Genomic DNA, 14,513 nt, shown 5'->3' with positions numbered 1-14,513 from the left:
ATGTGGGGTGCTGTGTGCAGTAGCTGTCTGAACACTTCACCAGTAGAAGTGATTTTGAGTCTGATCCCATCTTCTTGAAGGTTAAATCAGGTGGAGTAATGTTTGGTTAAAACAAAGGTCTGCAGACTCCGGGCTCCTCGGAGGGAAACCACAGATGTGAACCATCCACAGGGCTCAGTCAGCCTGTCCCTGTCAGGCATGCAGAGGTGTTTAGGTACATCAGAGGACAGGAAACAGGCAGGGAAACTATTTAACAGCCACTCATGTTAAAAAACGAACGGTAGACGTTTCCAAAAAACACCCTAAAAAATCTCGAGGAATGGAATATCAGCATCCTCAGGAAGCAGCTGTCAAAACACGCCGGCTCACTCACCATCAGCCCTCTGACAGACGGCCTCTCAGAGCTGCAATGGGACAGGCTGCTTGATGAGAGACAGAGGACTGCGCCGCCAGTCAGATGTTGGCACATGGTGAAGATACTGCATGTGCACTGAACACACATAGAACACGCATAGATGTAACATCTGCACAGTAATATGTTGAATAAACTGAATTCAAAGCGTAATCTGAAATAACAGAATCTTTTCTACCTCTAATCTCATCCCTAATTCCAAATCCTGCTCCCATGGTGTTTTGTAGTGAGGAATGAACAAAAACATGGCTCCATTTTTCAGGTGATCAGACCACACACACTTTAAAACCCTGTCGGGTTCACTCTCAAATCACCAGCCTCACATTTACCCTATTTTAGTTCCATCAGAATACACACACACACACACACATAATAGCGACAAAAATGCAACACACACACACACACACACACACACACACACACACACACACACACACACACACACACACACACACACACCATGGTCTAAAACAACATTAGGAGTCGCTGCCTCTCTTCAGCAGGAATGCTGAGTGGGTCATTCAGCTGTAAGAGCATGACCGACACACCTACACTCTGGATCCATGCACAGCTCGGCTTTGTTTTGTCTCTGCGGTGTGTGTGTGTGTGTGTGTGTGTGTGTGGGAGCTGGTGGCAGTTTGAAGGGCGTTTCTGATTATTCATTTTCTCCACCACATGGTTTAATCATGCGCTATGAAAAACAACAATTTCTCACCTTTTCTTTCTACCCTCTCTCTCACCGCGACTCGCCCTCATCACTTCCTTCCTCTCCACCTCTTTTCTTTTTTCCCTATGACTTCCTCTCTTTATTTGCCTGCTATTTTCCAACCCTAATCACTTCCTTCCCTTCCTGTGTTCTTTCCCCTTCGGCCTGTCTTTTTCTGCCAACGAGAAAATATCACTCACTACTTGCACTCAGAAGGGCTTACAATAGTGTTGGCTCTTTTCCTGAGACAGCCCCTGACAAACACACACACAGACGCACACGCACACGCACACACACACACACACACACACACACACACACACACACTTTGTCCAGGCACTATTTAAAGAGCCATTGTGCTCATAAAGATAAGCCCCAGCAGCCAGAGCACCACAAAGCTGCTGATAAGGTACATTCTCCTAAACTTGCAACTGTAGAAATTGAATTCACACCAAAATCAGACAACAATAGTATGTGGGTGTCTCATTTCTAAATCGCGCCTGCTTTACAAAAAAAAAAACATTCAGTGCTATTATGGTATTTTTTCATACTGTTTTGTAGAAAGAAAAATCGTGTTAGGAAGCTGGAATCTAAAAGGTTTCTCTACTTCAAAGTTCCCTAAAGCAGCAGCAGCTGCTTCAGCTTTCGAGCGACCGTGGGGTTGCAGAGTCAAGAACTCCTACAGCTTTTTTATTATTTATTATTTATATTTTTCCCCGCTTTTCATTTCTGGAACAGTAGCGAGAGGTGATATGAGCTCCAAATAACAAAGTTTTTCTTCCACTTCATCAGGGAACTGCATGCTGGTACAGTAGATGGGACAGATGGAGGAGACAGCGAGAGCGGCACATAGATGATAAACGATAAGCCAAAAACCAGATAAGCCGAATACAGAGATTCATACTGCGATAACAAGGATGAGGAGAGAGGGACAGAGACAGAGACAGAGAGAGAGAGAAGAGAAAGAGAGGAAGAGGGAGATAAAGACAGCGAATTAATAAGACAGAGAACACTGAAAGGAAAACAACAACACAACCACATCAGCCAAAAAAGGACACGCTGTTCTCCAGACATGCATCAAAAACCAACACAGACATATACAAGGCGACTGTATATTCTGCCAATGTTTGGACCCAAGAAGCCACAGCAACTTTACACAACAAGGTTTACATCTGGTAAAGTGAGAGCGTGGAGTACCTATTTATGGGAGCACTGTCACTGGACGACGCGACACACTCACAGGGAGGGAGGGAAGTCCCAGTCGGGCAGCCAACCAATGGGAACAAGAGAGGGAAGAGGATTGGGTGAATAGGGGGACGGATGGATTGAAGAGAGAGGGGGGAGGGGGTGTCGCAGCTTGGAGGTGTAAGGGTTGTGAAGTCAGTAGGTGCAGCACACCTCAAATACCCACCGTCGGCTCGCATGCGTGGCTAACTGCGGTCCAGCTGCTGTGGGTTTACAGACCAGGGCCAAGCAGCATTTCCATTCATTCGTCGTGAAAGTATTTTAATGTACTTTGCAAACCAGACAGGTGGAGTTTACTGCAGCGGGCCACTTTCAGAGTCAGTGAGGTTAGCGCCCTCAGGGAGAAGACTGAGCAGAGCCCTGATTTTAAATTCAGCTTTGTTTCATTTTCTTTCTTTTTTTTCGCAGAATTAAAGAGCACCAGGCATCGCAGTCGTGTGTAGCTGGGCGTTGTCAGAAGTGTGATGTGTTGCACCTGTAACCACACCCAGCAGTGATGTCATGTTGTACTGACCACACCCAGGAGTACACTTCTACATCACTGCAGCAAGGTGAGGAGATTTAAAGCTGCTCAAACTTTTTCATAAATGATCAGAATTTCCAAAGAATGAATAAAAGGAGTTTAAAAATATATAAAATCATTTTTCATGTTATTAATTTACAAAAAGTGTGACTTCACTATGCAATTACATCGACTAGATGGAGTAAAACATGATTTCACTCTTCTCATAGGGGAGAAGCCGTTTAGGTTTTCAGCAGGATACAGTAGTTTGACTTATATCATGACCAGGAGTCTACAGTCCACAACCGAGGCTCTGACCATGAACAATTTCCATATGATGTTGAAGCGCCGGCTGTGTGTTTGTTTCAGCAAACTCCTTCCTGTCCAGCAGACAAAGATTAAAAAACACCAACAATCATCTGGACAAAGCTGAGAGTTGTACAGAACAAAAGAGAAGGTGAGATGAGGGTGACCAGTTCTCACACACACACACACACACACACACACACACACACACACACACACACACACACACACACACACACAGTTGTATTTCCTCTCACACTCTGGTATAAAGAACATTTCTGAAATGTGTCTCAAGTGGAAACAATATATATCCCACAGTGTCAGACAACAGCTTTGTTCCAAGAACAACATCGGAATGAACAAGGTGCAAAACAATGGCAGGAGAAAGTGATGGTCACAGGCCACTGACGGATACTTTGCACACAGTGTGTGCCCTCAGGCCTGGATAAAAGAAAGGCACAACAACAAAAACAAGTCTAAGCAAGTCAAGCAGAATTCATGCAGTGACCCAGTTGTAAGTGTATGCGAAGAAAGAAGACAAACTAGATGAATATAAGGTAAACAACCTCTAACATAACATGCATTTCCCTTCAACAAAGATATCTTTATACGAATAACGTTCACATAATAATATCAATGTGATTAAATGGGTATAGGATTATAATAGATTAGCCTTATGCTTGTCTAAAAATGGCTATAGAAAGTTCAATAAATTGGGTTTATTTTGGTTTAACCTTTATTAAAACCCAGATTACTTATGATAACGCTGGCGTATCAAAATCGATGTGACGGATGTGCCACTGAACAGGGAGATGCATTCATGTGTTTAAGGTTGCTCACATCAGCTGAGAAACACTGGCTCCAGATCTGTTAGGATCCAATGCAACTGCCATTTTTATACACCAAGTCCACTGGAAGATACCCAGCTTGTCCAGTTTGAAGTGACTGAATGGACAATATATTCATATTTTAATGATCAGACACCAAAGCCAACCTTCTCATCCAAAGACCGTTCAGAAGTGAGGAGTGAGAAGGTGGGGGATCTCTGGGAACACTGCTGCTCTGCTGCAAATATTCAACTGTTCCCAAGACTATGCCTTTAACAACTAGGCAATATCAACATGTGACTTCATGGAATAGACCAGGTTAAAAGTTAAAGAGAGCTTGTTTGACCCACTGACAGCGAAAAGCAAATGTCTGTGTTTGTGGAACATGAAATATATTCGTGTGGAAAGTTTAACCCAGAGAGACGTACGGCCTCAGGGGACGGAGAAGCTTCATTCCAGAGGAGATTGTCTGTCTCAATAAAGACACTGACAGACATGCAGTGGTACACAGACATCACTACAACAGGTGGCGAGCGCTGCACGAAGCTGAGTGGTTACTGGGTGGGTGGACAGGCAAGGTTACCATGGTGGGACGATATCAGTTTTTATGCTCATTCCAAACAGAAATTATTCAATATTTGTCTTTAATTTTGCCATGATTTCCATATCATATCAGTGACTGCTGACAACACAAAGAATCAAAAAACAATAATACATTTTGAATGAGCAGGAATTAAAAAAACAAAACTCAATTTAAAGACATGTTGTCACTGTTGTGAGCCCCAGCTATAAAAGGCTGTCAGAAACAAGTGTGTTAAACGCCAGATAAACAGAAACACAATGCGAAGTTTTACGGCTCATAAAACATCTTTTACAAACTATATCTCGAGGGCAACTGGCCATGAGCCATCGAACCTGCTCCTCGTCATACAACAGGTAGCGTTCTGTAGTAAAGAGCCAACAGGTTTTAGCTGGACAGGAGTGTGTATTACTTCTAATGGACTTCTCTGTCATTAGTGATATAAATCACTTGGCTTTAAATAGCAGGAGGGTTTACATTTTGAGAATAGTGGGAATAAAACCTTTCACTCTTGAATATTTTTCAAGTCTCCTGGAGGTGGAATGACTTAATCATCACATTGAATACTGATGTTTTAGCTTCAAAAGCACTTTTTCCGTGCCGTGAGATACACTTAAATGCTGTTCGTTCAAATTCTATTTTGAAATTTTGAAAAAGTTTACATGGCTTTGTTTGTTTATTAGGTATAAATTGTAAAAAAAAAAATTAATAAATGAAACCCATCTGATTGCAAATGAGCAATCAGGAGATGTGTGCTGCATTTCTTCATTTCAGAAGGAACCATTCATTCTTTGTGTCCAAAGCCAGCAAATACAGGTGGCCACACACACACACACCAGAAAAATATCACATCCGTGAATTTAATTCAAAAATATGAAACAGCATAGAGTAGTCTGTAGAACAAAGAGAGGCGTACCTTAAAGGCATACTTGCGGCTGATGTGGTCCTCGAGTCCCACGGGTGAAATGACATAGCTGGGCAGAGGAATACTGCCTAAGACCGATTCCTCTCTGCTGTCTGGAGAGAGAGAGAGAGAGAGAGAGAGAATGGGGGAGAGAGAGGGAGGGAGGGAGTAGATTACCAGGGTGAGGAGGGTGAGAAAAGGAGCAGAGGAGATATGGAGGAAAGGAAGGAGCAAGTGAATAAATATCACTCATCACCCACTAATTTCATCACTGCCTGCCACCACTATCACAACACTCACATACACACCCACACGCTCACATGCCGTCATTCATACCGCGGTGCCGTGCCAAGCAGTAAATGACCACTCTGATATCCCAGTGTCACAAGGCTAAAGCCGGCCTGCTCCGACTGGCAGCCGGCCACCATTCCTCCATCCGTCTATCCGGTATACATGCAACATATACATACTTGTTCTTCTATATTAGTGAGGACTCAACCCTTCCTTAACCCCAGCCTCTTAACCCTGAAACAGCTCTTTGAAGAAGAAATAAAAACATCCCTCACTCTCAAGGTCTGAAACTCAAATTTGTCCTTTCAAAGATAAAAGTACAAACATGAGCCATCAGAACAGCGCCTCTCTTAATTAGTTCACACATCTATAAATAAAGATCTACCAAGTCTTTGTTTGCACATACATGCTAGAATGTATGTGTGTGTGTGTGTGTGTGTGTGTGTATCCAATGTAAAATGTCATAATGGTATGAAAATATGTGTGCGTGGCACCTGTGCATATGTGTGTGTGTGTGTGTGGGGGGGGGGTGTTCGGCTGAGAGGTGATAAGGCGGCACTGTGTGGATTAGAGGGGTAATTGGTTAAAAATAATTCAAGGACCTTTGGAGGTGACATTCCCTAAATGGTGGGCGAGACAAGTGAGGTCTCTTTTATCTGCTTCGCCCCGTCTGTCTCACTCACACACACACACATACACACGCAAACACACCAAACACTGAGCAGACCAGGCCGAGACAAGTGGAGTCAGATTACATCCAAACAGAACAAGAATGGCAGAACTTGACCCGTGTCACTTTACCAATGATGCAAGGTAAGACAGAGAAACCTATATCGTATCCAGGATCCTGTGGGATCTTCATACTCTTATTTTATCTGACCATCAGTCCAAAAGCAAAAGAAACTCAGGTTACTGTCAAATATGGCAAACAAACAAAGACATTTAGAAGATTTGAGAAACAAAGAATATGTGACACTTTTGCTTGAAAGATGACCAAATTGAGATGATTAATTGAAATAGTTGCTACTTTTATGTCACAACATTTTTCTGTCAATCGACTCGCAAATTAAAGGTTCTCTAAACAAGATTTTAAACAATAAAACAGCAGGAAACTATTATCTATGCAAAGATACAGTATAGTAGATTAATGGCGTCCTGAGCAGAGAACGAAGTCACACCCACCTGATCCTTTGATCTGAGCTAGTGCTTGTTAAACCGTTGGCCATCCCCACATTTGTAAACACATAGCGACCGCCCACAGGTGAGATTGCCTAGTGCAGCGTTGAGGTGAAAGTGACCCTCCAGAATTTCCTCCACAGAACAAACCATGTTTTTCATCTAAAAAAGCCTTCAACAAAAAAAGAGATACGACCAGAGCACAGCTAGACAGGCTATGGGAACTACCGGCTCAAATGCCAGTCGGCCAGTGGACCATCAAAACATCAAGTTTTTACCTGCTCCATCAGTGTCCGTACCTGCTCTGTCAGTGTCCGTACCTGCTCTGTCAGTGTCCGTACCTGCTCTGTCAGTGTCCGTACCTGCTCTGTCAGTGTCCGTACCTGCTCTGTCAGTGTCTGTACCTGCTCTGTCAGTGTCTGTACCTGCTCCATCAGTGTCTGTACCTGCTCCATCAGTGTCCGTACCTGCTCCATCAGTGTCCGTACCTGCTCTATCAGTGTCTGTACCTGCTCTATCAGTGTCTGTACCTGCTCTGTCAGTGTCTGTACCTGCTCAGTCAGTGTCTGTACCTGCTCCATCAGGTCCCAGTGGATAAGCTGAACGGAGGCCAGAGGTGTGGCCAAGGAAACATTTGTTTAGGTATGAGATGCTAGAGGTATGTTGCAGCGACATCTAGTTGCATTGACGATCGTCTACAGAACCAAAAACTTTAACTCTTTTTGTTTTTTACTCAATTAATTGCTCTTCCCTTATTTGTTCCTTATTTGTTCCTCTTTTATGTATCCATGTGTTTCCTTAGGTCTTGTTGGATAAGGAGGATTGTAAATACTGGAATAAAATTTAATTCAGGTTGTGACAAAAAAAATAAAAATAAAAAAACTCCAGGACAAGACCTCTACCTTGTGAATAGAAAGCCTCAATCGATAAAGGCAATAATAAAACAACAAAGATGCAGTGAAGAGGTTTGGTTGTTTGTCTAACAACATGAGATGAAGGGAGGGGATAAGTGGTGCTGCAGACAGATCAAGTGTGTTCATGTTGAGAGGAGAAACCTTTGAACTGAGCGAGAAAGATGGAGAAAAGGGAGGAAAAAGAAACAACTGAGGATTGATTTCATCCTCCTGTCGGGGCGAAGAGGTGCAGGAGCGTGTCCCAAAGGGTTCAGTTAAGAATATGGAGATGAAAAGGAAAGGCGTGGAGAGGCAGATAAAGACAGCCGAGGGACGGAGAATGATGGTGAAGTGTGGTGTAGCTGTGTGTGTGTGTGTGTGTGTGTGTGTGTGTGTGTGTGTGTGTGTGTGTGTGTGTGTTTGTGTGTGTGTGTGTGTGTGTATATGTCCATATCTGTTCATGTGTTTCAGCTGTAACCCGCTGAGAGATAGATCAGATTAATGCCCACCCAGACTGAATCAGTGGCTCCTGTGGCAGCTGCAGCTCACTTCAAATCCAGCATCATTACAGCCCAATTCAAACTGAAAGCTGTCATATTTTCATTAATATTACCTCTGGTAGTGCGTTTTATAGTTTGTTAAACACCATTAGCTTTCACCACATATCACAGTCTTCATCTGCAAGTGTAGTTTGCTCAGTTGTCATGGAGATGGTTGAGTTATCACCTTTAATGCTCAGGCTAATATGTAATTCCTGATCTAGGCTCACAGCTACGTGTCCCGCTGCCTTCTGAGTTTATACCAGATCAACTTTCTCCAACTTGCTGCTACAACTTGCTGTGTGACCATGGCAACCACAGAAACCACAAAACCACACCATGGGAACCAAGCAGCAGCCGACCCGAGTTCCCTTAATGATACACCTCTTCACCAGCAGAAAAGAAACAGATCAGTGGAGAGAAACGTCTGATTGTCTGGCAATAAACAACATTTTTGATACTAGTTAACAAAACCTGCTATATTAATCATCACCTGCTCTATTTAGCAGTGTGACAAGGTTAAACTATAGGTGAATAGCAGTTGCCTGTGGTGTACAGATTGGTCAAATCAGAGGTCTCCAGGACCCATAGAGGCAAAGTTGCTGCTTGTTTTCTCCTTTTCAGTAACATGCATCTAGAAAAACCATTTGTACTGCAGATCTTCCCCTTACTGTGACGGCAGTTCTGTATCGCAGTGAATGAATCGATGTAAACATAGCAAATGCGCGGGAGCAAACAGAGATAACCTGGATGTAATTCAGGTTATGTAAGTACATGCGTAGGCCAGTGTCACTCTGTCACAAAGTGAAGTGAAGCAGTCACTGTGGGGGACCTCATTCACTGATAAAGACTATAATATGAAGCTGAGAGCCCCAGAAAAGGGTTGTAGATGGGCCTTGAGTAAAGATTATTTACTCAGTTCCAGTGTCAAGACTGGACTTCACTGCTCATTGGCCATCTTGTTATTTATTAAGCACGTTTACCACAATATCCTCTGTCGCTGAAGGGAAAATGACACAATATCACTGAAGTTAAAGTCATAAACTTTTTTGTGTCATTTGAAAATTAAAAAAAGATTTTGTCCTAAAAACACTACCATTTTGTAAGATATGTGCAGCATTAAAGTTCCTCTCCAGACTATGAAACTATGAAAAATACTCATACTCAATACTCAAAAATGATTAATATTTTGTTTAATGTGGTTTTCCCGAATGAAAAGTGAAAAAAAACAAAACATGGAAAACTGGGGCTGTAAAATCATCTATGCTTACTTCCTTATTGAGAAATTCTGGATTTAGCCTTGTGCCCCGCCCACCACCGCAGTTTACGCTAGGTTAACAGGTGAAAGAGCAGCGCATATCAAGATGGTTAACGCCGAAGAGACTCAGCTTCATGTTTCAGCTTCATGTTTCAGCCTCAGTCAGACCCAGACTCAGGAGTTTGTGGAGGAAAGGAATTTGTTGTCGGACAAACAACAAATTCAGACAGATCAGAACAGTTAGTGTAGTTGGCATCTTTTATTTGTTTATGTTGTTTGTTAGCTTTTAACTGGCAGTGGCTGACACAGTGTTAGTGGTTGTGCTAATGCTAACTCTTGCTCTCTGTACTGACAAGGTTTCAGGTTTATTTAGCCCCGCCCCCTTGTACCTGCAACCTGACAGGATTGGTTCCTTAGGTTTGTGACGTATGAAACCCTGGCGGTCTGAATCTGTTTTTATGACAATGTTATTGGTTCACTGCAGTTCAAGGTGGAAACACTCAGTCATGGTGTTGACTGTTCATTTCACTCATGATATTTCTTGTATCATATAAAAACATCATATGGACAGAATAACAAGGGTAAAAACACTTGATCTTCATTGGAGGAGGTTTTAAAAATAGTCAACAGTGAATTCCACTTTTATTGCAGCAAACTCAGCTAGTGACACGATTTAACCTCTCTACCACCTCTCGTAGTCTTAGAGGTGTTTTTGTTTTGAAGTGCATTATATTCTACAGTGTGTCAGACTCACCTTTGTAATAGAACAGACAGAAATCGGCCAGGACGAACCACTTCCTCTTCCAAAGACGCATCCCGGAGCTGTCCTGCAGAGAGAAAGAGGGGTAAAGAGTGTAAGTCATGAATGAATGAATAATGAGATGGAAAGCAGCGCAGATTGTAGCGATAACAAAAAAGAATAGACAGAGATCATACATAGGAAGAGAGAGGGAGTGTAATGAGAAAGATGATGGGAGGGTCTGAAAAGTAAAGAGACAGAGAGGAGTAGTGATGACACAGCGGATGCAGTAAGGAAATGGGGGTAATGAAAGGAAGAGTGAGGTGGAGAGGAGCAGGGATAAAGAGAGTGAACAGGAAAGAGACGGAGGGTGGGAGTGATCGTTTGTCCTCGTTCGCTGGCTCGCTGGGCCTGCCACTGCTGCTTTACTGCCCATTTCATCTTTTATGTTCTCTGGCTGGTAATGGTGCCGCTTGAGGAGCAGAGGAGATACAGGAGGGATGAAATCACCTCAAACACAGATCTATGAAGCTGCAACTGTGTAACCCAGTGTGTGTGTGTGGAGAGGGAGTAAATGGCTTCCAGTCCTTTAGGTCGTGAGTGTGTGCATCTGTGTGTAGTTGTTTGTGATCATTTTTGTACACGCACAAGTTGCGTGTACACTTATGTGCATGTGAGTGTGCATGTGTGTGTGTTGTCATGCACTGTGTGTGGATCTGAGCGACTCTGGATGTGCACTGACTTGCGTCTGCGTATCTGCTTGTGTCACCATGTATATCTGTGTGCGTGCGCCTCTGTGTGTGGTCATTAAAATATAATTGCTTCGCAGGAACATCACTCACTATTTGTCTAATATGGAGGCCAACAGCTTTCCAGTGGGACGATGCCAACTTCAGATAACTTTAAATAAACACACAGTCTCCGGTTATAGCTTGTGTGTGATCAACAGCAGGTGCTCTATAACGCCAAAGAAAAGAAAAAAAAACATCCAGAGAAAATAAAACTAGGCCATCGGAGGAAAAAGCTGGAACTCGTCCTCCTGTGTAAAAGAGACACTAACAGACCAGACTGTCTGTCAGTTCTGTCCAGAGGAAGGGACCTGATTCATCCATTCATATAGTAATAGCGTCTTGCTTCAGCTGTGTTGCTACATGTCTGCAATTATCTGACATAACTGTGAAGAAAAGCTCAATTTAGAGTTAATCAATCGTGCGATTGGCCGATTAGTTGATCGACGGAAAATTAAATGGCAACTATTTTGTGAATTGGTTCAGTGATTTTCTCTGGCCCCAACTTCATTTTTCTGTTCTACATTGTATCACTGTAAACTGAAAATCTTTGTGTTTTGAACTGCTGGTCAAACAAAACAACTTTTGAGGATGTCATCTTGGACTTTTGTAGGTTGGGATGGGCTCCCAGGAAAGACAATAATGAGTGAAGTATTCGGGTGAAATAAAACAAAGTAAAAAGAAAAATATCTTGAGTTTCCCTCCTGTTTTCAATCTAAAACCTTAATCTGTCATGTTGACACTGCTGCATATCCGTCTGTGCAGTTATCTTTGTGCAAGTTTACATCTTATTTTTAGTGACATTCTGCTTCCCCGGTGCAGGTTTTCATAGCCAGGGGTCAGTTCATCAAGGCCTCAACCTGCCTTCACTGGCTATCCAACTGTGAACACCTCTACACCTAACCATATGGACATGTTGAATCTCTAAATTCATTAATGCTTGTAACCTACGACCTTTCTTCAGAAATTAGAAATTTTCTGCATGGATAGTTGTTATTCAAAGTCTTAATTTTGGAATATGGCACAGTAAAATATCTTGATTTGTACTGTATGTTAGGGTCAGAGTTGTTACTGTGTGTGTGTGTGTGTGTGTGTGTGTCCTCACCTGTTTGTACAGCCATCCTCGGACCACCACAGGAACATTAGGATTCCTCTTGATGGCCTGCTCTCTCTTCCCAAAGCTGTGCACCTTGCCACTGGAGCGGGAGCCCTGCACACACACAAACAGGTGTAGAAGGTTTTCATGAAGTGTAAGAAAAGTCCACAGCAATGGCTGAGTAGCAGATAATGTTACAAATGACAAGAGCTCAATGACATTTCTTTCCCTTTTTTTTAGAAATATGGACTGGGAGAAGACAACTTCATGACTCATCCAAAAGTTATGTGTTATAGAGTCACTTTCCTAATTAATTAGCCAATCAAAACATTTGCTCAGTAAGTTTTTACACAAAGTTTGCTCAGTAGCAAATGTTAGCATTTAGCTGCAGGGCTAATGCTAATCTGATAACACCAAAGACAATGTTTAATATTTAACTGATGTACTGTCTGCAGCAGAGCTAAAGTTAGGGGTAGGGAAGATGACAGCTCCCTATGTCACAGTATATTCATTTTTTGTCTGCGCCTCTCAGTCTTACTTACAATCTTTTTCTGCTCCAACTGTTACATAATTACAGCCATTATTTGAGCACAGCCAATTTTCCACTGGACCTCAGTGACAGTGCCAGCCGCGGTTGCTATGACATTTGTCAGCCTCTGTGGACTATCATGTAGGAGGTTAGAAAAGTGGGCTGCGACCTGCAGATCACTGGTTCGTCTGCCACACAGACACCAGCTGAAAGGTCCGGGCAGTGAACCTAAACGGCTGCCATCAAAGAGAGCGAGGCAATAACTCCCAGAATGCTTCACTGTCAGCAGTAACAGACTCTGGTGGTATTGGATGTATCTAACTTTGTAAGTTAAAAGCTCAGCATTACTGATGAAGCCAACTTTTCAGGAGGAAACGTTGAATTCCAAAAATAGCCAGAGCATGTTAGAGTGTCCTTCAGACTCACCACGATCTGTGCAACTGCAGTATTTCAGCTTAGGTTTGAATGACATTGGAAAGGTCACTATTTAAGCAATTAATTCCTTTAATTAATTTCTATATCTCTATTATCATTACCTGCTGATCCTGTGCAGGATCATGGGAGAGCCTATCCCAGCTCACACAGGGGCAGAGCAGGGCCGGGCTAACAAACTCTGGGGGCAAAAGCATGACGCTCCAGTTGACCCCCACGTGTCACCCACTCTTTGTGCATTGTGTATGATTTGTGCAGGTATTTAGATGCGGCATGTAATGAAGAGTAGTGCACTCGTCTAAGAGGAGGAAAACACTGTTGGAAGGAGGAAAGAGCCTTCAACACAAGAGCAGGACAAACAGGAAGGGAAAATAGCTTCAAGTACAGTGACAAGACTATTTCTCTTTAAATGTGACATCCATTGTGAAGAATACAGCTGATTTGACTACATGACTGTAAACGTTCAGATGTTTTCAGTAATGTAGTCAAATCAGGAGAGGCTCCACTCGGATAACACAACAGTGTTTAAGTTGTAGTCCAACTGCAAAGTTCTGAAACTTCTGAAGAAAAGTCTGAACAGATCTGTGCACAAACATGAACTCCAACTACATCTCTGCTGAAAGTTATTGAATTGAAACAGTTGTGACATGTTTTTCATCTGGCACAGATGATACTATGGAAAATGTAAACGCTATCAGGGAGGCGTCACGATGGCCGAGTGGGTAGGGCACGTACCATGTGGACGTAATGAGTCCAGTTCGACTCCTGAGCGGCTGGACCCTTTACTACATGTGTCTCCCCCACTCTCTGCTCTGTTTCCTGCCTCTCTCAAAAATAAGTTATAAATGAGTAAATAAACTATAATTTTTTATTATTATAAACAGGACCAGCAAGGGTCAGCTGAGTCAATACAAAAATAGAAGTGTTTAACTGTTGTAGTATTTGCTGTTGTTCCAGCCCATTGAGCTATAATTGTGTCAACTGCACAAAGGCACTGACATTGATTCATCTTTCATTACAGACATCTAAAAGATGCATGGCTGCTGGTTGTCTCTCTCTCTATCTCTCTCTCTCTCCCAGCAAACCGTGACATTACTGTGTTATTATTGTGTTGGTGTGTTGGTGTGTGCCTGCCTGCTGTATAAGCCAGCAAACATACACTGTGCACATATTCATGAAATCTCATTACACCGTCCTCTTTTCTGAAACCTTTGAAGAAAGACAGCTCCCCCTGGCACTGCATGCAAACACACACACACACACACACACACGCGCACGCACACACACACA

At 42.8% G+C, this 14,513-nt stretch overlaps 1 protein-coding gene across 11 annotated transcripts in view; it reads right to left on the bottom strand.

Moving 5' to 3' along the window:
* The window catches only part of LOC111650336 (pleckstrin homology domain-containing family A member 7-like), a 162,730-nt gene that overhangs the window by 33,272 nt on the left and 114,945 nt on the right, over positions 1 to 14,513 (bottom strand). For all 11 annotated transcript variants that reach the window (XM_087172341.1, XM_023400209.2, XM_023400208.2 and 8 more), the window contains 3 exons: positions 12,272 to 12,376; positions 10,394 to 10,466; positions 5,495 to 5,595 (listed from right to left, as the gene is read on the bottom strand). In XM_087172341.1, the coding sequence (XP_087028467.1) occupies positions 5,495 to 5,595; positions 10,394 to 10,466; positions 12,272 to 12,376 (279 nt within the window). The remainder of the gene's footprint in view (positions 1 to 5,494; positions 5,596 to 10,393; positions 10,467 to 12,271; positions 12,377 to 14,513) is intronic.

The sequence above is a fragment of the Seriola lalandi genome, unplaced genomic scaffold (genome assembly GCF_002814215.2).
Source record: "Seriola lalandi dorsalis isolate HSWRI2012SDOR001 ecotype SW California unplaced genomic scaffold, Sedor1 jcf7180002052274, whole genome shotgun sequence".
Lineage (NCBI taxonomy): Eukaryota > Metazoa > Chordata > Actinopteri > Carangiformes > Carangidae > Seriola > Seriola lalandi.
This window is presented reverse-complemented; position numbering and strand designations above follow the sequence as displayed.